The sequence below is a fragment of the Stegostoma tigrinum genome, chromosome 4 (assembly GCF_030684315.1).
Source record: "Stegostoma tigrinum isolate sSteTig4 chromosome 4, sSteTig4.hap1, whole genome shotgun sequence".
NCBI lineage: Eukaryota > Metazoa > Chordata > Chondrichthyes > Orectolobiformes > Stegostomatidae > Stegostoma > Stegostoma tigrinum.
In genome coordinates this window covers 3687427-3715208 of record NC_081357.1, presented here as the reverse complement: position 1 = coordinate 3715208, position 27782 = coordinate 3687427, and the positions used below count along the sequence as shown (strand labels likewise).

General features: G+C 42.0%; 1 protein-coding gene across 2 annotated transcripts in view; it reads left to right on the top strand.

The window, feature by feature from the left end:
* Positions 1–27782, top strand: part of enah (ENAH actin regulator) — a 350400-nt gene that overhangs the window by 234425 nt on the left and 88193 nt on the right. For both annotated transcript variants that reach the window (XM_059645099.1, XM_059645100.1), the window contains exons 5-6: positions 18243–18517; positions 24132–24935. In XM_059645099.1, coding sequence (XP_059501082.1) covers positions 18243–18517; positions 24132–24935 — 1079 coding nt within the window. The remainder of the gene's footprint in view (positions 1–18242; positions 18518–24131; positions 24936–27782) is intronic.

Below are 27782 nucleotides of genomic sequence, written 5' to 3'. Positions count from 1 at the left end.
CAAGTCAATAAGAAAAATTACTGTTAGTAACAAAGGAACAAATATGGTTCTGTTGAAATATTCAGTTTTGTACTTTGGCATTGTAATGATTAGAACATGAGTAGGCAGTTCAGTTTGTCTCTATTCATTAGGCAATTCCTCCTCATCTTAGTCTTAAATTGGTGCTCCTTATATCTGAGACTATGCCCCTTAGTCCTAGGCTCTTCCATAAAGGAACACATCATCTCAGCAGTTACCTTGTTAAACCCGCAAAGAACCCTGTATGTTTCAATAGGATCACCTCTCATTCTTACAAATACCAGTGAGTACAGACCTAATTTGTTTAACCTTGGCTCGTAAGACAACAGTCCAGCGATTATCCCAGTGAACCTTCACTGATCTGCCTCCAATGAAAAGACAGATGCCTTCTTAACAACCTTACTACCTGTCCTGCCAACTTTGGGGATCTGTGGATAAGATTCCGTTGTTCTTGTGAACTTCTTAGTATCCTGCCCGTTCACTGAGTACTGAGGTTAGGTGGATTGGCTATGCTAAATTGCTCACAGTGTCCAGACCCACAGCAATGTGGTTGACTCTTGACTGCCCTCTGAGCAATTAGGGATGGGCAATGAATGCTGCATGGCCAGCGATGCCCTCGTCCTATGAATGAATTAAGAAAAAGAATTAGGACCTGCCAGGAAGATTCTTAAGATTATCAGAATACTGCTTCTCTGATTTCTGTCTCCAGATGCTTTCATTGATTTACAGGAGGCACAGGGTAGCTGGTTCACCTTAGAAAAGGTCTCCAGCTTATTCATTAAATGTCACTGCTTTACCAACTTCTGAAGGATAAACTGTTTTCATTCAAGTTTTATTTTAACTGCAGAGAACAGAGACAGCTTCTGAGCCTCTGTAGATCTGATGATTTCCCTCTATCTTGATCACAGCCTCAAACTGTTCGTTATTGTGAGAGCCAATCACATAGCTGTTGGCAGGTTGAAGGTCTCTGAAATCAATAATGTGTCCCTAGCCCACTAGACCAATCAGCTACCTATTGCCAAATGGATTTTCTTTTGTATACACCCCTTGGCTCAGCTCATTTACTTAAGCCAGCAGCTGTGTAAACAGTATTTAACAATGAATGTCAGGATAGTTGCTTTCAAAAATGATAGCAATGCCTCAATAGTCCTTGGGATTATGTCTAATCTTTGCCTATTTCAGTCAGGGTGGCAAAGAAGGTGATTGATTGGGGAATTGAGTACAAGAGTCGAGATGTCATGTTGCAGTGTTATAAAACTTTCGTTAGGCCACACTTAGAGTACTGCTTTCAGTTCTGGTTGCCACATTGCAGGAAGGATGTGGAAGCTTTGGAGAGGGTGCAGAAGAGGTTTACCAGGATGCTGCCTGGATTAGCGGGTATGAACTGTGAGGAGAGGCTTGAAAATTTCAGGCTGTTTTCTCTGGAGCAGCAGAGGCTAAGGAGAGACTTGATAGAAGTCTTTAAGATTATGAGATGCATTGATAGCATGGATGATCAGAATCTTTTTCCCAGAGTTGAATTGTCTAATACTAGGGGACATGCATTTAAGGTGAGAGGGGGAAAGTTCAAAGAAGATATGAGGGGAAAGTATTTTACACAGAGAATGGTAGGAGTGTGGAATGCGCTGCCAGGGGTGATGGTGGAGGCAGATCCAATAGGGACATTTAAGAGACTTTTAAATACTCACATAAATATGCAAGGAATGGATGGATATGGACCAAGGGCAGGCAGTAGGGATTAGTTTAATTTGGGGCCAAACATGCCACAACATCATGGGCTGAAGGGCCCCTGTTCCTGTGCTTTACATTTCTATGTTCTATGTTTTATGTTCTAATCAAAAATACAAAAAGATTTGGCCTTACAACTAAAGCTAGATGTTTTGTACAAGTATGCAAGTATTAGGAGCAGGAGTACACCATTTGCCTCTGGAGCCTGTTCTGTAATAAGTACAGTCATGACTGTTTTGGTTATGACCTATCTGTACAGTCCTGCTTGTAAATCACCCCCATCCCTAAAGGTGAACTTCCAATTATATGTCTCCCTGTCAGATGCCATATATATGATGTCGAGCCAACCCTCAATGATGAGTAGATAAGAAGTCTTGTTGGTGGATATTGATAGCTAAGCTCTGAATTGGACAGTGTTCATGTTATGATCTCCTGATTATTATGCAAACAACGTGCAGATCATCATAACAGATCATCACCAACTTTAGCAAATGACCCCTCAAGTAGGGTTACCAACAAGATTTCACCCTTCATAGCGTGTACTCTAACTTAGGCACGGTGGCTCAGTGGTTAGCGCTGCAGCCTCACAGAGCCAGGGACCCGGGTTCAATTCCTGCCTCGGGCGACTGTGTGGAGTTTGCACATTCTCCCCGTGTCTGTGTGGGTTTCCTCCGGGTGCTCCGGTTTCCTCCCACAGTCCAAAGATGTGCAGGTTAGGTGGATTGCCCGTAGTGTTCAGGGGTGAGTCGGTTATAGGGGGATGGGTCAGGGTGGCATGCTTCAAGGGGCGGTGTGGACATGTTGGGCCGAAGGGCCTGTTTCCACACTGTAGGGAATCTAATCTAATCTAAAGTCTAAGCATTTGAGGGAGGTTGTTTTGACCCATCCTGTTAGGGAACCATATAACTAAAGGAACCAACTTTATCAAATGACCCCTCAAGTAGGATTACCAACAAGATTTCACCCTTTATAGCGTGTACTCTAACGCAAATCAGAACCAACGTACAATAAATATGACATGTTTTGATATTGCAAATAAAATGAGAATCTTTAGTTTGAGCAATCAGCAAAGTTACAGCATACACCACCACAGGCACCTGCACCACACTCTGCGGAAATGGCATACAATCTCTAACCTGGCTTACAGTACTCTTTCCTTCCTACTGAATTGATCTACCCTCAAGTCAAGTTCACTAGCAGGTAGAATTCATCTGAGGTTCCTGGAGCCACCCAAATGGCACATGCCATGGAACTTCCTTAGTTTGGTCATGACAGTCTGGATATTCACATATTCCCCAGTACAACAGATCCATGTTGATATTTGAATTTTGTCTCTGAATCATTTGAGACTTGCTCCTTAATGGTGAGAATAAGGGGCATCGGTATAATCTGAAAAGAGAAAACTTAAGACCAACATCAGGAAACAGTTTTTTTCCGCAATATAATTAATGCGTGGATTGGTGCCTTAGCTTTCTGGAAGAGGATGAGTATGATGCCCAAATGATCACTTCAACTTGCACTTAAATTTTTATTAATAGTGACTGCGTTTATTGATTTATTCTCATTGTCCTTTCTCAAAGTAGACCAGGATTCTAGGTCACCAGTTGTTACTTGATTCTAATGTCGTCAGATTCATTTGGATAGCAAGCAGCAGTGCTTTTTGACATTGCCTGCAATTTCTCCCCAGTACCCATTCCATTTTCTTCTTTCTGTTCTTTCACAAGGTATGGCAAGGCCTGCATTTGTTGTCCAACACTAATTGCCCTCGAACTGATTTGTTGCTTGGCTATTTCAGAGGGCAGTTTTGGATCAGCCACATTGGCTGGATAAATAAACATGACTTTCTTCTTCCCCTAAAGAACATAGGTGAGCCAGTGGAATTCTCATAGCAATTGATAGACCATAAGACAGAGGAGCCTAAATTGGGTCATTCGGCCCATTGAGTCTGCTCCGCCATTCAATGGTGACTGATTAGTTCCTCAGCCCCATTCTCCTGCTTTCTCCCCGTAACCCTTGGTCCCCTTGATGATCAAGATTGTACCTATCTCAGTCTTAAAAGTACTCAAAGACCTGGCCTCCACAACCTTCTCTGGTAGTGAATTCCATAGATTCACCAATCTCTGGCTGAAGAAGTTTCTCCTTATCTCCATTCTAAAAGGTCTTCCCTTTACTCTAAGGCTGTGCTCTTGGGTCCTAATCTGTCCTACCAATGGAAGCGTCTTCCCAACATCCACTCTGTCCAGGCCATTCAGTATTCTGTAAGTTTCAATTAGTTCCCCCTCATATCCTTCTAAACTCCAATGAGTATGGTCCCACCGTCTTCAATCGTTCCTCATATGTTAAGCTTTCCATTCCTGGGACCATTCTCATGAACCTCCTCTGGACCCACTCCAGGGCCAGTACGTACTTCCTGAGATATTGGGCAAAAAACTGCACGCAATACTCTAAATGCCGCCTGACCGGAGTCTTATAAAGCCTCAGTAGGAGATCCTTGCTTTTACGTTCAAGTCTTCTCAAAATAAATGTCAACATTGCACTTGCCTTCCTGACTACTGTCTTAACCTGCAAGTTTACCTTGAGAGAATCCTGGACTAGAACTCCCAAGTCTCTTTACACTTCAGACTTTTCTCCCCATTTGGAAAATAATCCATGCTTTTATTCTTCATACCAAAGTGCATGACCTCACACTTTCCCACATTGTACCCCATCTGCCACTTCTTAGCCCACTCTCCTAACCAGTCCAAATCCTTCTGCAGCTTCCCCACCTCCTCAATACCATCTGTCCCTCCACCTATCTTTGTATCATCTGCAAACTTAGCCAGAATACCCACAGTTCCTTCATCTAGACAGTAATGTATAAAGTGAAAAGGTACCTGGAGGTATGATGTTATTGCTATTACTGAGACTTGGTTGAGGGAAGGGCATGACTGGCAACTAGTTGTCCCAGGATATCATAGAACATAGAACATTACAGCACAGTACAGGCCCTTCGGCCCTCGATGTTGTGCCGACCTGTCATACCGATCTCAAGCTCATCTAACCTACACTATTCCATGTACGATATCGATGCTTCAGGCGGGATAGAGAGGGAGGTAAAAGGGGTGGAGGAGTTGCAGTAATGGTCAAAGACGATATCACAGCCGCACTGAAAGAGTGCCCCATGGAGGACTCAAGCAGTGAAGCAATATGGGTAGAACTTAGAAATAGGAAGGATGCAGTAACAATGCTGGGGCTGTACTACAGGCCTCCCAACAGCGAGCGTGAGATAGAGGTACAAATATGTAAACAGATAATGGAAAGGTGTAGGAGAAATAGGGTGGTGGTGATGGGAGATTTTAATTTTCCTAACATTGACTGGGATTCGCTCAGTGTTAGGGGTCAAGACGGAGCAGAATTTGTAAGGTGTGTCCAGGAGGGTTTTCTAGAGCAGTATGTGTGTAGTCCAACTCGGGAAAGGGCCATACTGGACCTGGTGTTGGGGAATGAACCCGGCCAGGTGGTTGATATTACAGTAGGGGACTACTTTGGAAATAGCGACCACAATTCCGTAAGTTTTACAATACTCACGGACAAGGATAGGAGTGGTCCTAAAAGAAGAGTACTAAAGTGGGGGAAGGCCGGCTATACCAAGATTCGGCAGGATCTGAGGAATGTAGATTGGGAGAAACTGTTTGAAGGTAAATCCACATTTGATATGTGGGAGGCTTTTAAGGAGAGGTTGATTAGCGTGCATGAGAGACATGTTCCTGTGAAAATGAGGAATAGGACAGGCAAGATTAGGGAACCATGGATGACAGGTGAAATTGTGAGACTAGCCAAGAGAAAAAAGGAAGCATACATGAGGTCTAGGCGACTGAAGACAGATGAAGCTTTGCAAGAATATCTGGAATGTAGAGCGAATCTGAAAAAAAGGGATTAAGAGGGCTAAGAGAGGACATGAGATATTGCTGGCAAACATGGTTAAGGAAAATCCTAAAGCCTTTTATTCGTATATAAAGAGCAAGAGGGTAACTAGAGAAAGGATTGGCCCACTTAAGGACAAAGAAGGAAAGTTATGTGCTGAATCAGAGAAAATGGTGACATTCTTAATGAGTACTTTGCATCGGTATTCACCAAGGAGAGGGACATGACGGATGTTGAGGTTAGGGATAGATGTTTGCTTAGTCTAGGTCAAGTTGACATAAGGAAGGAGGAAGTGTTAGGTATCCTAAAAGAAATTACGGTGGACAAGTCCCCAGGTCCGGATGGGATCTATCCCAGGTTTCTGAGGGAAGCGAGAGAGGAAATAGCCGGGGCCCTAACAGATATCTTTGCAGTGTCCTTAGGCACGGGTGAGGTCCCAGAGGACTGGAGACTTGCTAATGTTGTCCCCTTGTTTAAAAAGGGCAGCAAGGATAATCCAGGTAATTATCGACCGGTGAGCCTGCCGTCAGTGGTAGGGAAGCTACTGGAGAAGATACTGAGGGATAGGATCTATTCCCATTTGGAAGAAAAAGGGCTTATCAGTGATAGGCAACATGGTTTTGTGCAGGGAAGGTCATGTCTTACCAACTTAATAGAATTCTTTGAGGACGTGACAAAGCTGATTGATGAGGGAAAGGCTGTAGATGTCATATACATGGACTTCAGTAAGGCGTTTGAGAAGGTTCCCCATGGCAGGCTGATGGAGAAAGTGAAGTCACATGGGGTCCAGGGTGTGCTAGCTAGATGGATAAAAAAACTGGCTGGGCAAAGGAGACAGAGGGTATTAGTAGAAGGGAGTTTCTCAAATTGGAGACCTGTGACCAGTGGTGTTCCACAGGGATCTGTGCTGGGACCACTGTTGTTTGTGATATATGTAAATGATCTGGAGGAAGGTGTAGGTGGTCTGATCAGCAAGTTTGCTGATGACACTAAGATTGGTGGAGTAGCTGATAGTGAAGGGGACTGTCAGAAATTACAGCAGAATATAGATAGACTGGAGAGTTGGGCAGACAAATGGCAGATGGAGTTCAATCCGGGCAAATGCGAGGTGATGCATTTTGGAAGATCAAATTCAAGGGCGAACTATACAGTAAATGGAAAAGTCCTGGGGAAAATTGATGAACAGAGAGATCTGGGTGTTCAGGTCCATTGTTCCCTGAAGGTGGCAACGCAGGTCAATAGGGTGGTCAAGGCGGCATATAGCATACTTTCCTTCATTGGGCGGGGTATTGAGTACCAGAGTTGGAGGGTCATGTTGCAGTTGTATAGAACTTTGGTTCGGCCACATTTGGAGTACTGTGTATAGTTCTGGTCGCCACATTACCAAAAGGATGTGGATGCTTTGGAGAGGGTGCAGAGGAGGTTCACAGGATGTTGCCTGGTATGGAGGGTGCTAGCTATGAAGAGAGGTTGAATAGATTAGGATTATTTTCGTTAGAAAGACGGAGATTGAGGGGGGACCTGATTGAGGTCTACAAAATCATGAGGGGTATAGACAGGGTGGATAGCAAAAAGCTTTTTCCCAGAGTGGGGGGCTCAATTACTAGGGGTCCTGAGTTCAAAGTGAGAGGAGGAAAGCTTAAGGGAGATATGCGTGGAAAGTTCTTTACACAGAGGGTGGTGGGTGCCTGGAACGCGTTGCCAGCGGAGATGGTAGACGCAGACATGTTAGCGTCTTTTAAGATATATTTGGACAGGTACATGGATGGGCAGGGAGCAAAGGGATACAGACCGTTAGAAAATAGATGACAGTTTAGTCAGAGGATCTTGATCAGCGCAGGCTTGGAGGGCCGAAGGGCCTGTTCCTGTGCTGTAGGTTTCTTTGTTCTTTGTTCTTTGTATGGCCCCAACATTGACCGTTGCGGAACACCACTTGTCACCGGCTGCCATCCTGAGAAAGACCCTTTTATCTCCCCTCTCTGCTTTCTGCCTGATAGCCAGTTTTCTATCCATGTTAGCACCTTGCCTCTACCACCAAGGTCCCTTATCTTATTCAGCAGCCTCCTGTGCGGCACATTGTCAAAGCCTTCTTGAAGCCCAGGTAGATAACATCTATTGGCCTTGGTGTACCCTGCTCAATACTTCCTCAAAGAATTCTGGCAGATTTGTCAGTCATGACCTCCCCTTGATGAACCCATGTTGACTTTGCCCTACTTTACCATACACTTCCAAATATTCAGAAATCTCATCCATCAGGAGAGGTGCAGAGGAGGTTCGCCAGGATGCTGCCTGGTATGGAGGGCGCTAGCTATGAAGAGAAGTTGAGTAGATGAGGATTATTCACACTAGAGAGATGGAGGTTGAGGGGGGACCTGACTGAAGTCTACAAAATCATGAGAGGTATACACAAGTTGGATAGCAAGAAGCTTTTTCCCCAGAGTGGGGGACTCAATTACTAGGGGTCACGATTTCAAGGTGAGAGGGGAAAAATTTAAGGGAGATATGCAGGGGAAGTTTTTTTATGCAGAGGGTGGTGGGTGCCTGGAACATGTTGGCACCGGAGGTGGCAGAGGCAGGCACGACAGCATCATTTAAGATATATTTTGACAGATACATGAATGGGCAGGAAACAGAGGGATACTTGGAAAATAGGCAACAGGTTTAGATGGAGGACCTGGTTCAGCGCAGACCTAGAGGACTGAAGGGCCTGTTCCTGTGCTGTAATTTTCTTTGCTCTTTGTTCTTTACGATGGGCTCCAAAAGCTTACCCACGACTGAGGTTAGGCTAATCAGCCTGTAATTATCCGTCTTTTGCCTTACTCCCTTTTTAAACCGGAGTGTCACATTAGCAATTTTTCAGTCCTCTCAGACCTTCCCTGACACTGGCGATTCCTGAAAGATCACCACTAATGCTTCCAAAATTTCTTCAGCTATTTCCTGTTCAACTCTGGGGTGTAGTCCATCTGGTCCAGGTTATTTAACCACCGTCAGGCCAATGAGCACCTAGCACCTTTTCCTTGGTGATGGCCACTGTACTCAGCTCTGCCCCCTGAACTCAGCTCTGCCCCCTGACTCTCTTGAACTTTTGGGAGTTTACTTGTGCCTTCCACTGTGAGGACTGATGCGAATTAAGTATCCAGTTCTCCAGCCATTTCCTTGTTCCCCATTAGTATCACTTCACCGTCATTTTCCAGTGGTTCAATGTCCACTTTTGCCTCATATATCTAAAGAAACTCTGACAGTCTTCATTTATATTACTGGCTAGCTTACCCTCATATTTAATCTTCTCTCTCCTTATTTCATTTTTGTTGCCCTCTGTGGTCTTTGTAAGCTTCCCAGTCCTGTGGTTTCCCACTGGCCTTCGCCACATTATGTGTTTTCTGTTTTGCTTTCATGCTATCCCTGACTTCCTTAGTCAGCCATGGTTGCCTCATCCTCCCTGTACCATTCTTCTTTTCCCTAGGGATGGATTTTTGCTGTGTCTCCCGAATTACTCCCCGAAACTCCTGCCATTGCTGTTCCTCTGTTTTTCCAGCTAGGCTCCTCTTCCAGTCAATTCTGCCCAGCTCCTCCCTCATACCACTGTAGTCGCCTTTATTCAGCTGTAATACCGTTACCTCTGATTCTATCTTCTCCCTCTCAAATTGCAGAGTAATACCTCCATGGCCAACATTAATGAAGCCAACTTTAATTCTAGGTTTTATTGATTGAATTTAAATTCCACCAACTGTCATGCTATACCGTAAAAATATTTCGCCAGATCTGAATAACTGTTCCAGTGACTTTATCGCTGGGTCACCATCTCCCCATTAATTGTAGTGGTGAATTAAAATCTTCACAACTTTGACTTTATGTCAGTATACCAAACCTTGTATGCAAAAATTGGGATTTTATGTGTGGGGCATTAAAACAGAGATGAGGACAAACTATTTCTGTCAGAGGATTGTGAAACTGTGGAATTCACCACCCCTAGCTTGTGGTGGATGCTAGGACATAAGTAAATTTAAGGAGGAGATTGACAGATTTTTAACCTGTAATGAGTTGAAAAATTATAGGAAGCAGGTAGGAAAGTAGAGTTGAGGCCGAGATGAGATCTCCTGTGCTCCTATTAAATGTGGAGTAAGCTCATGGATCTGAACTGCCTACTCCTGCTCCTAATGCTCTGATATTCTTAACAGAGATACACAGTACTTTTAAAAACTTTGGGTGAAAATATTGCAAATTATTGTCTCAATTTTGGCAGATATAACTTTCTCTGGCAGTATCAATAGAAGTCGCTATCACCTAGTCTTTGCTGAAACAAAGTTGCATCTTCATGTTGCATACACTCCATCATATGGGGTCAGTTAGCACACTTGGCTGGATAATTTGTTATTCAGTGATTCTACAGTGTGATTTCAATTCCTGTAACAGCTGAGATACCATGAAGGACTCCTTCATTGGCTGGCGCATGGAGTATAAGAGTTGGCAAATCATGGTGCAGCTATATGAAACCTTTGTTCGGCCATATTTGGAGTATTATATGCAGTTTTGGTCGTCACACAAAGAGAGAGTGCAGAAAAGGTTCACCAGGTTGTTGCCTGGCCTGGAGGGCATTGGCTATGAGGAAGGGTTAAGAAGACTAGGATTGTTTTCACTTAAAAAAAGGTGGCTGAGAGGAGACTTGACAGAGGTCTACAAAATTGAGAGACATAGAAAGGGTGGGTAGTCAGAGGCTATCCAGGGTTTTTTCCAGGGTTGTTGTTTAAATTTCAAGGGGTCAAAAGTTAAAGGGGAGAGGGGGAAAGTTTAAGGGACATGTGAGAGAGAAATGTTTCATGTGGAGAATGGTATAAATCTGGAACGTACTGCCAGGAGAGGTGGTGGAAGCAGGCACATAGGCAACTTTAAGAGACATCTGGAGTGGTTACATGAAAAGGGAGGGAATAGAGGGATACGGACTGAATTAGGGCAGAAGATTTGTTCTTTAATCTAGTTTAGGGCATGATGATAAGCACAGGCTTAGAGGGCTGAAGGGCCTGTTTCTGTGCTGTTCTCTTTTGTTCTCAACATTATCCCTTGCTTGAGGCAAGGTGTGACCTCATGACTTTACATACTGCTTTTTCTAATTTCACCGTCAAGCCAATGGATAAGAGATAATGGGAACTGTGGGTGCTGGAGAATCTGAGATAATAAAGTGTGGAGCTGGATGAACACAATAGGCCAAGCAGCATCTTAGGAGCACAAAAGCTGACGTTTCGGGCCTAGACCCTTTTCTGATGAAGGGTCCAGGCCCGAAATGTCAGCTTTTGTGCTTCTAAGATGCTGCTTTGCCTGCTGTGTTCATCTAGCTCCAACACTTTGTTATCTCAAAAGCTCCATATGTTGGTTTCAAAAATCTTACCCTCTTTTCTTTCTCTGTAAAGTTGCTTTCTCCAATTTTCCATCAAAACAACAGAAAAAAAAAGTACATTCAGAGACACTAAGAAAAAATTCTAAAACACAACGGGAAAAGAAAGACCATGAGTTCAATAAGTTAACCAAAAACATCATGCAAATAACATTGAGGTATCATCAAAGAATTGAGGATTATAAAATTAGAACTATAAAAATTATATAGCTAAAAACTAAAACAAGAAATAGGAGATTAGAGTTGCGTGGAGTAAGGGTACATCAGTTATTATGGGTGACTTCAATCTATATATTGATTGAACTAACCAAATTGGTAGCAATGAGACAGAGGAAGACTTCCTGGAATATATGAGGGATAGCCTGCTCAACCAATATGTCGAGGAACCAGTTGGAAAGCAAGCCATCTTAGACTGGATGTTGTGTAATGAGAGAGGATTAATTAACATTGAGGTGCAAGTATTTTGGGGAAGAGTGATCATAATATGTTAGAATTCTTCACTTAGATGGATGGTGACACAATTAAATCTGAAACTAGGATCCTGAACTTGAAGAAGGCTACCCTTTGATGGTGTGAGGTGCACGTTGGCTAGGATAACTAGCCAGGCATACTTAAGGGTTTGATGGTGGATACCAATGGCAGACATTTAAAAAATACATGGATGAACTTCAACAATTGTACACCCCTGTCTGGCATAAGAGTAAGACAGGGAATGTGGCTTAACCATGGCTAACAAGGGAAATAGGAACAGTGTTAAGAACCAAAAGAGCAGTGTTAGAGCCAAAGAGGAAGCATATAAACTGGCCAGAAAAAAGCGGCAAACCCTAGGACTGGGAGAAAGTTAAAATTCAGCAGAGGAGCACAATGGGTTTAATTTGGAAGGGCAAAATAGAATATGAAAGTAAGCTTGCAGAAAATATGAAAACTGACTTCAAAAGCTTCTATAGGCATAGAACATAGAACATTACAGCCAGAACAGGCCCTTCGGCCCTCGATGTTGCGCCGACCTGTGAACTAATCTAAGCCCCTCTCCCCACACTATCCCATCATTATCCATATGCATGTGAAGAGAAAAAGACTGGTGAAGACAAATCTCTTGTAGTTAGAATCGGGCAAATTCATAGATGGCAGGTGGCAGACCAGTGAACAAGTACTTTGGATCTCTTACTGAGGACTGTCTGATGAAGGGTTTAGGCCCGAAACGTCAGCTTTTGTGCTCCTGAGATGCTGCTTGGTCTGCTGTGTTCATCCAGCTCCACACTTTGTTATCTTGGATTCTCCAGCATCTGCAGTTCCCATTATCTCAAATCCCAAGGGCCTGATGCTTTGCATCCCAGACTACTTAAAGAAGTGGCCCGAGAAATAGCAGATGCATTAGTGATCATTTTCAAACATTCTGTTGAGTCTGAAAGAGTTCCAATGGACTGGATATTAGCTAACGTAACTCCAGTTTTTAGAATTGGAGGGAGAGAGAACATAGGAGTGGCCTGCCATTGGTTGTGGGGAAAATGCTGGAGTCAATCATTAAGGATGTAATAACTGAGCATTTGGAAAGCGTTGACAGAATCGGTCCGAGTCAGTGTGGATTCACTAAAGTGTGCTCCTGCTTGACAAATCTTCTGGAATTTTTTGAGGATGTGACCAGTACAGTAGACAGTGGTGAATCAGTAGATGTTGTGTATCTGGACTTTCAAAGGCTTTTCACAAAGTTCCACACAAGAAATTAATAGGGAAAATTAAAGCTCATGGTACTGGAGGTAATGTATTGGCACGGATAGAGAACTGGATGTCAGACAGGAAGCACGGTTGGAATAAACAAGTCCTTTTCAGAGTGGCAGACAGTGATAAATGAGGTGCCACAGGGTTCAGTGCTGGGACCTCGGCTGTTTACAACATACGGTAATGATTTGGACAAAGGAATTGATTGTAATATTTCCAAATTTGCAGATGACACTGAGCTGGGTGGCAGTATGTGCTGTGAGTAGGATACTAAAAGGCTGCAGGGTGACTTGGACAGACTGGCTGAGAGAGAAAGTACTTGGCAAATGCAATATAATGTGGATAAATGTGAGATTATCCACTTTTGTCACAAAAATAGGAAGGCAGATTATTATTATCTGAATGGTGGCAGTTTAGAAAAAGGTAAGATGCAATGAGACATGGGTGTTTTTTTTAATGCATAAACGGGACGAGGGCATTGCTGGCTAGGCAGCGTTTATTGACCATCCCTAATTACCCAGAGGGCAGTTCCGAGTTAACCACATTGCTTTGGGCCTGGAATCACAGAACCAGATGGGTTTTTCCAACAATTGACATGGATTCATGGTCATCATTAGATTGTAAATTCCAGATATTTATTGAATTCAAATTCTATCATCTGCTGTGGCAGTATATGAATCCAGGTCCCTACAACATTATCTGGGTCTCTGGATTAAGAGTATACCGAAAATACCACTAGGCCATAGCCTCTCCAGTAGTAGAATAGTAGTATTTGAGTATGAGAATAAGAATATCTTGCTACAGTTATATGGGGCCTTGGTGAAGCTACACCTTGACAATTGTGTGCAGTTTTGGTCTCCTAGTCTGAGGAAGGACATTCTTACTATTGAGGGAGCCCAGTGAAGGTTCACCAGACTGATTCTCAGGGTGACAGGACTGACATATGAGGAAAGACTGATCAACTGGGTTTGTATTCACTGGAATTTAGAAGAATGGGGGGGGGATCTCATAGAAACATATAAAATCCCGATGGGGCTGGACAGGTTACATATGGGAAGAATGTTCCCAATGTCGGGGAAGCCCAGAACAAGGGGTCATAGTCTAAGAATAAGGAGTAAGCCATTCAGGACTGAAATGAGGAAGAATTTCTTCACTTGGAGAGTTGAGAACTGTGTATTTCTTTCCCACAGGAAGCTGTTGGGGCTGATTCATTAGATATATTCAAGAGGGATCTGGAGATGGCCCTTGGAGCTAAAAGGGGTATGAAGAGAGGGGAGGATTGGATACTGAGATTGCATGATCAGCCATGATTGTATTGAATGGTGGTGCAGCTTCAAAAGACCAAATGGCCTACTCCTACACCTATTCTCTATGTTTCTAAATCATATTGTAATTTTGGACCGATGATATAGAACTGTTCTCCTTACACTTTTTTCCTATCCAGTAACTATTTGTATTTTGACTGTCTTTTATTCTTAAGTGTGGGAAGTAACAAGAGAAATTATTAAAAATTTAAGATACTTACATTAAAAATCTGCTCTTTTACTATTGTTAAAGTCATGAGTGTTACAATGGTAATGGAGGCAAGTTTTATTGTTACAGAAATAACCTGATGTGGTTTGTTTTTATCCAATGGACCAACTAGCCTGAGGCTATTTGAGATTTTTGTTAATTTCATAGAATCTTTACATTTAGAGTCAAAGAAGTAAAGTTGCCATAGTCTTACCGAAACATAGGGGTGCTCTCTCATTAGAGAGTGAGAGAGAAAGAGATGACTGGTGATGCTTTTACCCAAGGTTAACCACGCCTCAGGCAAGGGAGAGACTGAGAGCATTCTTTGTGGTAACCTCAGCCAGTGTGGAAATTAAATCCCTGCTGTTGACATGAATTTATCTCAAATGAACCATCCAGCTAACTGATCTGTACTGCACAGAAGAGACCCTTTGGCCCGTTGAATTTCTGTCGACCTATCTACACTAGCCCTGTTTTCCAGCACTTGGCCTCAAATGTTATAGCATGTCAAATGCTCATCCACCTAGATTTTAAAGGTTGTGAGGTTTCCCACTTCTACTACCCTCCTAGACAGTGCTTTATTTCCACCTTGTCCATGCCCCTTAAAATCCTATACACGTAAAAGAGGGTACCCCCTTGGTCTTCTCCTCATTAAAGCACACAACATGACCCTATCCACCCTCTCTTCATAGCTAAAATGCTCTAATCCAAGTGACATCCCAGTGAGTCCCCTCTGTACCCTCTCTAATGCAATCATATCCTTCCTATGGTGTGGTGATGAGAACTGTATAGCGTACTCCATATGTGGCCTAACCAAAGGTCTATACAGCTCCAGCATAACCTCCCTACTTTTATAATCTATGCCATGACTGGTAAAGGCACGTGTCCCATATGTGTTCTTAACTATCCTAATAACCTTTGCTGCCGTCTTCAGGGATCTATGCACGAATAGCACCTTCTAAACTCTCAACCACTTCCACCTAGAAGGATAAGGGCAGCAGATACATGGGAACACTGCCACCTGCAATTTCCCCTCCAAACCACTCCCTGGCTTGACTTGAAAATATATTGCCTTCCCTTCACTGTCGCTGGTCAAAATCCTGGAATTACTTGCCTGAGGCCATTGTGGGTCAACTCACAGCACATGGACTGCAGTAGTTGAAGAAAGCAGCTCATCACACCCTTTTCGAGAGAGCTAAGGATGGGCAATAAATGCTGGTTAGTCAGTGATTCTCGTGTCCCAAGAATGAATACAACAATATCCTAAGACCCCTGTGTTCCTCTAAGCTTCCTTATGTTCTGTGAATTGTAGCGGCTCCACGGTTAGTGGAGCTTGATTTCTAGTGCAGTACCCCAAAGTGTTGTGATAATCCCAACAGTCTAATCTCTATCATCACTGAAATACTGAAAAGTGTATTTAGCAGTGCTATCCAATAACACTTAGGATCACTGGGATCCAGACCTCATTATAGCCTTCATCTATACACAAATAAAAGAGCTATATTTTACTGGATCCTGCCACTCTGCCTCCATTCCGTCACCCTCCACCCTCCCTCCATTACGGCATCCTCCACTCTGCTTCCACCCCACCTCCTCGCTGGCTTCCTGCACTCTAACTCCTTTCTGGCTCCCTCCATTCTGGCTGCATTCTAGCTTGCTCCACTCTGCCTCCCTCCTCTCTGCCTCCTTCTCAGGTCCATCCCTCCACCTCCTTTTTGGCTGCCTCCGTGCTGGTGTCCTTCACATTGGTGGCTACCTCCACCACATTCCCTTGCCAGCTCCCTCTTCCTCGGTGCTTCATTGATACTTTAATGACTACTGAGTAGTAAATGATGCACATTTTAGGAAATGTTTATTTACATGGAATAGCAATGTTAAATATCTTGATCATTGATGTGGAGACGAGTTAGAAATGATATTAAATGATGGATTATTACAGTGAAGGTTTTCACATATCGAACTTGTGGAACTGGAATATAGAAATCATCTTACTGTGGAAGACCAGTCACACTACCTTAATAAATAAAATAGTTGTATCTGCCCATGGTTCTTCTAAGCCAATATTGTTGTTTCAATTCCCAGTTTTTATTCTAATCTCTCTCTTGAAACTTCAATTCCCCATCCTCTTAAGAAGGTATTTTCTTCATTTCCTTCCTTCTGAAGATCAAATTCATGTATTTTAAATTGCAGTTCCCTCTCTATTCCTTTCATTTCTGCTGCTCTATTTTTGTCTTATCTTTGGAATTCTAGTTTTAACTGCGCAGACCAGATTCCTCTGCTTTTCAAGAATTTCTGTTTGTTACTCAAAAATAGCTTCTATTTACAAATAAACAATTATGACATGGCGCTCCACCAACTAAAACTCTAACCCCCCCTTATAAAACTCCTACAGAACAGGCACAGAAAAAATGTTTCTTGAATCGAGGAAAAGACGAGGGAAGGCAGTTTAGTGGTCACATGGTTGATTGGGATGATCATTTCAGCTTGTCAGGACTTGATGTTCCTTCTCTAGGTATGTTCACCCGCTTGCAGGAGGCACAGGGAGATTGATTTAAACTTACAACACCTTCATCTGAGCCATGTGAGGAAATGATCTGGGTTTCTTAAGGCTTGATGTGTTTTTTTTATCTGAAAGAGAAGGACAGCTCCTTCCTTTTCACACGCCTGATGCCTTCTGGCTCAAACATTTACGTGCACAAGCTGTTCAGCTACCTGGAAGCCAATTGCCTAGATATTGGCAGGTAGTAGGCCTTTGTCATTCACAACAAGTCACCAGTCCCATACCAATCAGTTGCTTGTTGCCAGCCAAATTTCCATTTGTACCCAGTCCTTAGCTTCTTCCCATCTGCAATGAGACTTCTGCATCCACCCCCACTCCCAACATCTTGAGCAAACAGTAAAGTAAACAGCACTTACAGTGAGTGTCAGATAATTTGCTTTCTAAAAGTGTGGCAATTCTTTTCACAATTCCTGGTTTTAAAATAGTAATTTTCCCATTTCAGTTCACAATCAAAAGTACAAAGAAAATCTTTACCGATGCACCTATTAATGATGATTGATATTTAACTGCCATGTTTTCATTAACTTTGAAACCATGCAGGCATGTCAACTCTATTTAGACAAGGCATTGCCCTGAGTAATAAATTAATGGGTACTGTCACCTGTTTTGTTGAGTGTAACCAAGCACATGTACATGTTCTTTCTGTCTGCAAAAAACAGAGTGCTGTATATCAGCATATGTCACCCCTTTCTCCCCACAACTGACAAGCCCGAATTACAATCCTCAACTTAAATCTTTGTACACTCAGCATTATCCAATTGTAGAATCTCATTTGATGTTTGACACTGTGATGCGAGATTTGCAAGTGCGAGCTGGTTGAGTATGGTCAGAATCACGTTTCCTACAAATTATAATCATTAAATTTCCTTTTGAATATGTCAGTTGAACCAACCTCCAGCACATTACCATTAAGGGCATCACAGTGCCTGATTGGTTAGCACTGCTGCCTCACAGCACAAGAGAGCTGGTTCAATTCTAGCCTTGGATGACTGTCTTTGTGGAGTTTGCATGTAATAGGGAAGCCTTGTTGTTGCCAAATGTTATTCTTTAATATTAAATAGTAGTTATGAGATTCTGACAGTTAAACTACTGCCTGAATGGCCTTTGTAACAATTCTGCCAAATTTGGTACCAGTCCTCAGATGTTGGTATGAAGAACTTTAAAAGATTGGCTGTGCCAGATATCATTGGTGCATGTGTAAGGTAAAGAGTTCACAGAGAAGGAAACCTTGATAGTCAATCCAAAGACTTGAGAAAAATTTGTGTAAAGAGCAAAAGAATGTCTTGTTTCTTTTAAAAGAAAACAAAGTGACCAGTGCAATTCAAACATTGAGTACTGAAAATTGTGTTACAGTTTCGTGGCTTATAACTCTCCCTTGATGTAACATCCAATGTGTCGCCTTGTGCATTCCAGACAACTTCAGGAGCAGCAACGGCAGAAGGAACTAGAAAGAGAACGCTTGGAGCGTGAGCGAATGGAACACGAAAAGTTGGAAAGGGAAAGGCTTGAACAGGAACAGGTAGAACGTGAGAAACAAGAGAGAGAAAAACATGAGCGTATGGAACAAGAAAGACAGGAACGAGAAAGACAAGAAAGAGAGGAAATGGAACGGCAAGAAAGAGAGCAACAAGAACAGCTTGAGAGAGAACAGCTAGAATGGGAGTTGGAACGAAGGATGTCGTCTGCTGGTAAGTGACTTGTAGAGGTAAATATATGTTTTGCACTGGTCACAGTAAACTGATCAGATTTGAAGCTACAGTATCCCTTTTTATTGACCTGTTCTCCAACCTCCAAACTTGGATGTTTGTTTGATTTGGTTGGTGATATAAAAAGTTTAATTTTTGATTTGGGATGGTGTTATAAATGTTAGTATTTTACTTGTAACTAATTAGGTCAAGCGATTGGCAAGTGAACCAGTTCAGAGTAAGCCTTCATTCAGCGAACGTTTGGGATTTTGCAGTTAGCAGCAAAGAAGTGGCACTTATGATTCATCATGCTGATAATTGACACAGACAGTTTAGTTTGCTTTTGAGTGGCATTATGTATTATTAAATCATTTCATGTGGCCCCCTGTATAGTGGCGTATCAGAAAAGGTAAGGGACCAATGAGGGTCTTCAGATCAGATTAAAGAATCCTTGTTGAGCCAAGGAAGTACAAATTACAATATTTATTTTGTGATAAATTAAAGAAAGTAGTGAAGGAAAGAAAGATGGAATGAACAGAATAATTACTGTAATATGAAATGGAATATGGCGGCTTAGGAAGAAACTGACTGGGATGAATAAGAGAAAAAAAGGTAAAAGAAAGTACATGGATTTTGTTTTCAGTTGAACTCTTGAAGGAATTTGACTCCATGGTCGCTAAATTAAATTTTTAGAGCCTCAGAGTGTTTAATCACAATTTTCACTTCTTTGTCTTAAAAATAACTTACATCCGAATACATGAGCTCTTAGTGTGTTTAGTTGATAACTACAACAACTTGATGCATAGATTTCAATGAGAAATCTTATCATGAGGTAATCACAGAATTGTGCAGAAGGAGACCATTCAGCTCATCGTGCCTGCACTGGTTCTGTAATCTAGAGCCAATCGCCTGTTTTTTCTTCATATCCCTGCACACCATTTCTGTCCAAGTAAGCATCCAATACCCCTCTTGAATGCCCCAATTGAACCTGCTTCCACCATACTTCTGGGCAAGAGAATTTTCTTTTCATGAACAAGAACATCTCCCAATCTATTCTGTCCAACCCGCTCTTCATGGTTTTAAAAACCGCTTCTTTTCTCCGAGGCAAACAGTCCCAACTTCTTCAATCTGTCCTCATAACTGAAGTTTCTCATTCCTGCAACCATTCTTGTAAATTACTTCTGCACCGTCTCCAGAGCATTCATGTCTTTCCGTAATGTAGCACCACAACTGTCCACAATACTCCAGCTGAGGTCTAACAAATGTCTTATTCAAGCTCAGTTTCACCCCCTTGCTGTTGTACTCTACATCCCTATAAATAAAGCCAAGAACACTTTATTAACTGCTCTGTCCACCTGTCCTGCCACTTCAAAGATCTATGCATATATACACCCAGGTCCCTCTGCATCTGCACCTCCTTTAGAATTGTCCCCCATTTAATATTGGCTTTTTATGTTCTTCTGACCAAAGTACATCATCTTACACTTGTCTGCATTGAACCTCATCTGCCACTTATCTGCCTACTCAACCAATTTGGCAGTGTCGTTCTAGAGGTCCACACTCTTCACAGTCTACAATTTTTCCAAGTTTACCGTTGTGTGCAAACTTGGAAATTGTCTCTTTGCACACCAAACTCCAGATCTTTAATTTGTACCAGGAAAGGCAAGGGTCCCAGTACTGACCCCTAGGGAACTCCTCTACAAACCAGCCTCCAGCCCAAAAAATATCCATTGAGCAGTACTGTCTGTTTCCTATCAATCAGCCAATTTTGTACTCATATTGCTACTGTTCTGATTATTATCATGAACAATAACTTTTCCCACAAGTCTGTTGCTTGGCGTTATATCAAAAATCTTCCGAAAATCCATATATACCACATCAATATAGTGTTGCCATCATTGACCCTTTTCTGTTACCTCTTCAAAGAAAATTCCAGTGAGTTAGTTCAACATATTTTCCACTTAGAAATCCATGTTGACTCTTTAATCAATCTGTCTTTCCCCATGTGACTACTGACTATATCCAAAATTGTTTCTAGAAGTTTTCCCAAGTCTTCTGGCGCCTTCCCAGAGGAATGTTAAAAGTTAATGGCCAGTATCCCTACACTTTCTACCCTGTCTTTTTTTCAAAATCCTTGGGTGCATCCCATTTGGTTCCAGTCAATAAATTATCCAAGACTTCTTCCTTATTAATTTTGGATCCTTCTAGTGACAGAGTTTCCTCCTCTGTCAACAATACCTGGGCAGCAGCATATTATATTGTAAAGATAGATGTAAGGTATTAATTTTACACCTCAGCCTACTCCCTGCCTCCACGTGTAAATCTAAAACCAAAACAGAAATTACTGGAGGAACTCAGCCTGTCTGGCAGCGTGCTTGGAAAGAAGGCAGGATTAATGTTCCTGATTTCAGGGCACTGGACTCAAAACGTCAACTCTGCTTTCTTTCCATACATGTTGCCAGACAGGCTGTGTTTCTTCAGTGATTTCTGTTTTTATTTCAGATTTCCATCATCCGCAGTTTTTTGTTTGTTTTTCTGTATCTTTTCATGTGTAAATACCCTCTTTGGCCCCTGGTTGGCCCTACTTTAACCACTTTGTTACTGTTAGTATGCCATTGAAGGACTTTGGGATTTCCCTTTGTGTTATCTGCTGGCCTTTTTTCACATTTCCACTTTGCCTCTGTTATTTGCTTTTACCTCCTTCTCGACCTTTGGTATTCCTGTTGGATCTTCCCGTGCCATAAGCACACTTCTCATTAGAGGGAGTATATCTTGACCATGTCCACGGTGTTCCATTGTTCAGTTACTCTTTTTGTCATCAATCCCTCATTCCAGTCAGTTCTGCTACGATATTTTCTTGCCCTGTTGAAGTAAGCTCTCCACCAAATGATTTTACTTACTCTGGTTGCATGTCATTCTCCAATACCATCCTGAACCTGATGACACAATGACCAATGTGTCCTAAGTGTTACCCCACTGATACTTAACCCATTTGGCCCAACTCATTTCCAGAGACAAATGCATCCTTCCTTGTTGGACTAGACACATATTGCTGTCGGAGATCTGCTGAAAAATGTCTTGTCCCTCGCTGCCCCTTACACTAGCAGTATACCTGTCAATATCTGGTCATTTAAGTCACTATTATACTTTATAATGTTAACATTTGTCTGTAATTTCCCTGAAGATCTGTCCTTCAACATCCTTTTGACTAGTTGGTGGTTTTTTAAAGACTAGTACCATCTTTATTCTGTAGTTCTAGCTAAATTGACTCCGTCCTTGAACCATCTGTAATGTTATTGCACAACCTTTGGATGAACAAGGTAATTCAGTAGAAAACTTTCAGGTTTAAGCATTTAGTTTATTGAACGTAAACCTTGGAAGATGCTATCAGATTTATTCTGTAATAACAATGACTACAAACATCCTTATCTCAGTTTCAATCTCAATACAAAATCTTGCCCAATATATCTCTGTTTAGGGCGATGCATTGTCAATCTGGATTTGAATCTGCAGTGTGCCATGTGGACATATTCCACTAGTTGCAATTATTCATATTTCTGTTTGTGAAGTCTGTTCTGATCCAATTCTGTTCTAAAATTGACCAATCTTCATTTTGAATTTAACACCTTATTTTCAATTCATGAAGGCTATACATTTGTGACGCCAAGATATACAAGACTGTGGGATTAGAATAGTTAGATGGCTGTTTTTGACTGGTGCAGATTCAATGGGCCTGAAGGGCCGCCTTTTGTGTTACAGATCTCTGTGATTCTAAGATGCAGTGAACTGTAGAACACAGTACAATAAAAATAATTAAGTAAATTGTTTGAAATCATTGTTTGACAGTGCAGGTAACAATCGAATAACTTGTCCTATATCTGATTTTCAGTTGTTCTTGGCACATTTCAGGATGCAGTAACAAGTTGGTCAAGTAAGGAAAGAGACTTGTGCAGAGATCATTTGAGAGAAAGAGGATAAGATTTTATCAGAAACATAAACTGTTTGAAAATATAAATTCCACATCCACAATGAGAAACTGTCTAGTGTGTCTGGTTGGGAAGTTCATCAGCCAACTAACTTGAGCTTGAAATTCAAAATAGTGAAAATTGAGGAATAATGGTAGCAGATTGTACTTATGCATCTTAGAATTGTGCCCTCGAAGGGATACTGTAGCTGTATTAAAAGTTTGCTTTGTGTTTAGAGAGGTGCTGATTCATTATCTCAGGGAATGGATAATTGTTAGCCTTGGCTAATATTGATTAATCTTCTGAATTATGCATTTACCTACAGCTTGCCTCGCAGGACTAGCCATGAAGGGAGGAGGATTGATTACTTTGAAAAGTGAAGGAAACAGCTATTTAGCTCTATGTTAACTGCCGTGAACAATTCCAAAATTCAGTCGTGCAAACAAGATTAATAATGAGAAATTTAATAATTAACGTAGAAAATTCTGCTCATTCACCTCAACTTCTCAAGACTAAAATTAGTTTTATGGCCCAACTGACCAATAAGTGCCTGCTTTACTTCCTAGTCTGCTGGGTTAGCTCATCTTGGCAGGAATACTACACTCAACCTGAGTGTGCTTGAAACTGGAAATGAAAAATCAGCCAGTGCTTTGTTCCTCATTACTACTCAGTGATTCCTGCTGGAAAGTGCTCAAGTATCTGGATGTTGTTGTGACCATATTAATATTAGTTATGATCCTGATGATGATAACCTTACCCATGCATGAAGATTGGATATTTTGACTGAGATACTCAGCTAACTAATGTTTGTAGAATTGTAACATAAAGTTTGTGCCCCATGTGATGAAGTTGACAAACGTGTGATCTCGTTTCTCACCTAACACCCACTCGAGCATGCATTTTCCAAATGGGATCTCTGAATACTAATCAGGAAATGGAAACCTGGTGAATTTTCTTCATTGAGAACCACTATTGCCTATCAGTGCTCCCTGAACTGAGATCAACCAATTTGGTATTGACCACGATTGAATGTGGAGAGTCTGCATTCTTTGTTTTAAAGAGGAGGGATGATCACTGACTTAAGTATAGTTTTCTAATGTAAATACATGAAAACTCAGGGAAGAATCAATCCATCCAGACTCTTCCTAATCCAAGCTTTTGTAGTTAAGTATGAATTGAGATATTCAGTCAAATCTACAGTGGTTTAGTTTTGATAAGCCCAAAATATAAGGAGCAAACATTTAGAAAATGCTGTGTATATATAGAGAAGGGGCAAGTGTCCCTTTATGGATGAAGGTGGGTGGTGGTGGAGTTAACCAGCTGAAATCTGGATTGTTTTGATCCAGTTTAAAGTTATTAAACTTGCTGTGCTGCACCTCTGAAACAGGTGAATATCCAATTGAACTCAAAATGTTGATTCTCGTGTATAGAGATTGATGTCACTTTATTTCTTGCACTCTTTGATAAGAATGTTTTGATGTAGGCTGCGCTAAGTTTCTGTTGATTTATCAAGACAGTCCTATGAGGCAAACTGCAGCTTTTTAAAACATGGTTTTCTTTCACAACTGATTTTATTACTATGTTAGCCATTTTTTTCTCTTCTTTCTCTCTCCTCTTGTCTCCTTGTTGTGCTGCATCCATTTCATTTCCAGCCTCATCTTTTGAATACAACACACCACCTCCTGAATATAGTAGCTGTCAGCCACCTTCAATTCCTCCCCCACCTTACACAAAAGCTGTGTCTGGTGTCCCTGTCTCATCATTCACTCCCTCTTCATCTGATTCTGTCTCAGAGTATGCATCACTAGCCTCATCTAATTCCACCCCACCAACTCCACCTTTACGCCATTCAGCCTCTCGCTTTGCCACTTCACTTGGTTCTGCCTTCCATCCTGTCTTACCCCATTATGCAACTGTTCCCCGTCCTGTTCATAGAACCCCTGGACCCCCATCTCCCATCAGTGCTCCTCCATCTCTTCCCTCAGCGCCCAAACCAGTGGTCTGGTCTGCCACTAATTTTTCCCCTCTTCCACCTTCACCACCTGTGGTTATAAGCAGTCCACCTGCCAAAGCCACAGGCCCTCGACCAGTTCTTCCTGTTCCAACTCCCATCCAAATCCAGAAGCCACCATCACCTACTGGCATTAATGGTTCACCAGATATTTTACTCCAGCAAGCCTCAAATCCTGTTCAGTCTACACCACCACCACCACCTCCTCGTCCTCCATCTCATCTGCCACTCTCAGTGGCATCCTCTTACACCACTCCTGCATTCTCCAGTACCACTGTCCCTATGTGTCAGCCTTCTGTGCCACCACCTCCCTCTATAGTCACTCCTACCTCCCCTAAGCAGCCTGCCTCTGCTGAGAACTCTTTCTTTTGGCTGGGAGACTCCTCGGCTCCTGAGCCGATCACCCAGGCACCCCCTCAGCTGGCTGAACCTACAATTCCACAGGGTAAGGCTTTCTCTCTGCTACAATCTATCAGTTCTGGGGGATGAACAAAAAAAAGTTTGGTTCTGTGTAACCCAAGTATTAACTATTTGACTCTCATTTTGCTGCTTAGCAACTTTGTGGCACTTTTATGTTTCATGGAAGATGCACTGTTAATCGTTTAAGGACATCTGGTGTTCACGAGAAGTGTTACAAAAATCCAAGTCATTTTGAAGACCAGTAAGCTAAATAAATTGTATCAATGCAACTTTTATTGCGGTATTTCTTGACCAAAATCTACCTGGTAAAGATCCTGGATTAGATTTTGGCATGTTTTACTAAGTCTTCACTCATTGCTGTAAAGGTGCTGTAAGTTGCCTTGATATCTCTTTGGAAGTGAGAGGGGAATTAGTTCCTTCTGATTGCTGAAATGTGTACATGTAACTATTCGAAGGATATAATTACGAATAGTCTGATAAGAATTACTAGCTTTCCAAATGAAACATGGTGACATGGCACCTCCTCATATCTCATTCAGCAGAGCAGGAGAAAAGCAGGGACAAAACTGTAGAACTGTACTGCAACCACATGATATCTTGCGAATATTTAAGTAAAATCTTCAGATAGGAATTAATTATTATGTTGACATGCTGAATAATGGTTACGATTGCTTTGTGATTTTAAATGGGATTGCCTTTGATATTACATGTGGAAAATCTCATTCCTGGATCAAATCAGCTGAATTTTCAGTCTGTGCCTTGAAAGATGTGTAACACTACTTGATGTTTTATAAATCTACAGGAACTTCTTTCATGTGACTTGCATGTGATGAGCTGACGGTTGTACTGAATTAACAAAAGTTACTTAACAATGCAGTTCACAGACCTTTCTGAAATCTAATACTCCTCGTTAATGTGACTGATTCTTCACTCTTCAGAGCCTCAGGGCATTTTCATGGGCAGTTAAGTAGTTTTGATAGCACTGGTCGAGTAATCCAGAGGTCCAGATAAATGTACTGGTGATACAGGTTTAAAACGATATTGAATGAACCAATAAAATCTGAAATTGAGAGCAAGTCTTAGTGACAGTGACCATGAAACAAATGTTAATTAATCTAACATCACACCTGGTCCTTTAGGGAAATAATCTACCAAGTCATTCACCATACTTAAGACAGAGATTGATAGGATCTTGATTACTAAGGTGATCAAGAGTTATAGGGAGAAGGCAGGAGAATGGGGTTGAGAAACATATCAACCATGATTGAATGAAGGAGCCAACTTGATTTGCCAAATGGCCTAATTCTGTTCATCTGTCTTATGGTCTCATGGTTTAATGTTAGCATTCATTTCAAGGAGCCCAGAATGCAAGAGCAGGGATGTACTGCCGAGGCTGTTTGTGGGTCTAATCAGACCACATTTGGAATACTGTGAGCAGTTTTGGGCCCCATATCTAAGGAAGGATGTGTTGGATTAAACGGGTGTAGAGGGTTTGCCATAAGAGGAGCAGTTGAGAACTCCAGGTCTGTACTCAATGGAGGTTAGAGGATGAGGGCAGATCTGATTAAAATTTACAGAATACGGAGAGGGCTGGATAGAGTGGAAATGGAGAAAATGTTTCCATGATTAGGGGCCATTGCCTCAGAGTGAAGGGATGACTATTTAGAACTGAGATGAGGAGAAATTTCTTCTGCCAGAGAGTGGTGAATTGTGGAACTCATTGTCGCAGAAGGCTGTGGAAACCAAGTCACTGAGTGTATTTAAGATAGAGATAGGGTCTTTTTTTTTCCCTTTATTCATTCATGGGATGAGGGCTTCCAAATTTGAGGGAAAGAGTTTAAAAGCAAGGAAACTATGAAGTACTTACGAAACACTGGAATGTTACACAGAATTGAGAAAAGATGTGAAAGCTTCAGATACGGTAGAGAGAAGAGTTCTTTATGTTAGAACATAGAACATAGAACATTACAGCACAGTACGGCCCTCGATGTTGTGCCGACCTGTCATACCGATCTCAAGCCCACCTAACCTACACTATTCCATGTACGTCCATATGCTTATCCAATGACGACTTAAATGTACCTAAAGTTGGCAAATCTACTACCGTTGCAGGCAAAGCGTTCCATTCCCTTACTACTCTCTGAGTAAAGAATTACCTCTGACATCTGTCCTATATCTTTCACCCCTCAATTTAAAGCTACGCCCCCTCGTGCTCGCCGTCACCATCCTAGGAAAAAGGCTCTCCCTATCCACCCTATCTAACCCTCTGATTATTTTATATGTTTCAATTAAGTCACCTCTCAACCTTCTTCTCTCTAATGAAAACAGCCTCAAGTCCCTCAGCCTTTCCTCGTAAGACCTTCCCTCCATACCAGGCAACATCCTAGTAAATCTCCTCTGCACCCTTTCCAAAGCTTCCACATCCTTCTTATAATGCGGTGACCAGAACTGTACACAATACTCCAAGTGCGGAGGCACCAGAGTTTTGTACAGCTGCAGCATAACCTCTTGGTTCCAGAACTCGATCCCTCTATTAATAAAAGCTAAAACACTGTATGCCTTCTTAACAGCCCTGTCAACCTGGGTGGCAACTTTCAATGATCTGTGTACATGGACACCGAGATCTCTCTGCTCATCTACACTACTAAGAATGTTACCATTAGCCCAGTACTTTGCCTTCCGGTTACTCCTACCAAAGTGCATCACCTCACTCTTGTCTGCATTAAACTCCATTTGCCACCTCTCAGCCCAGCTCTGCAGCTTATCTGTCTCTCTGCAACCTACAGCATCCTTTGTCACTATCCACAACTCCACCGACCTTAGTGTCATCTGCAAATTTACTAACCCATCCTTCTCCGCCCTCATCCAGGTC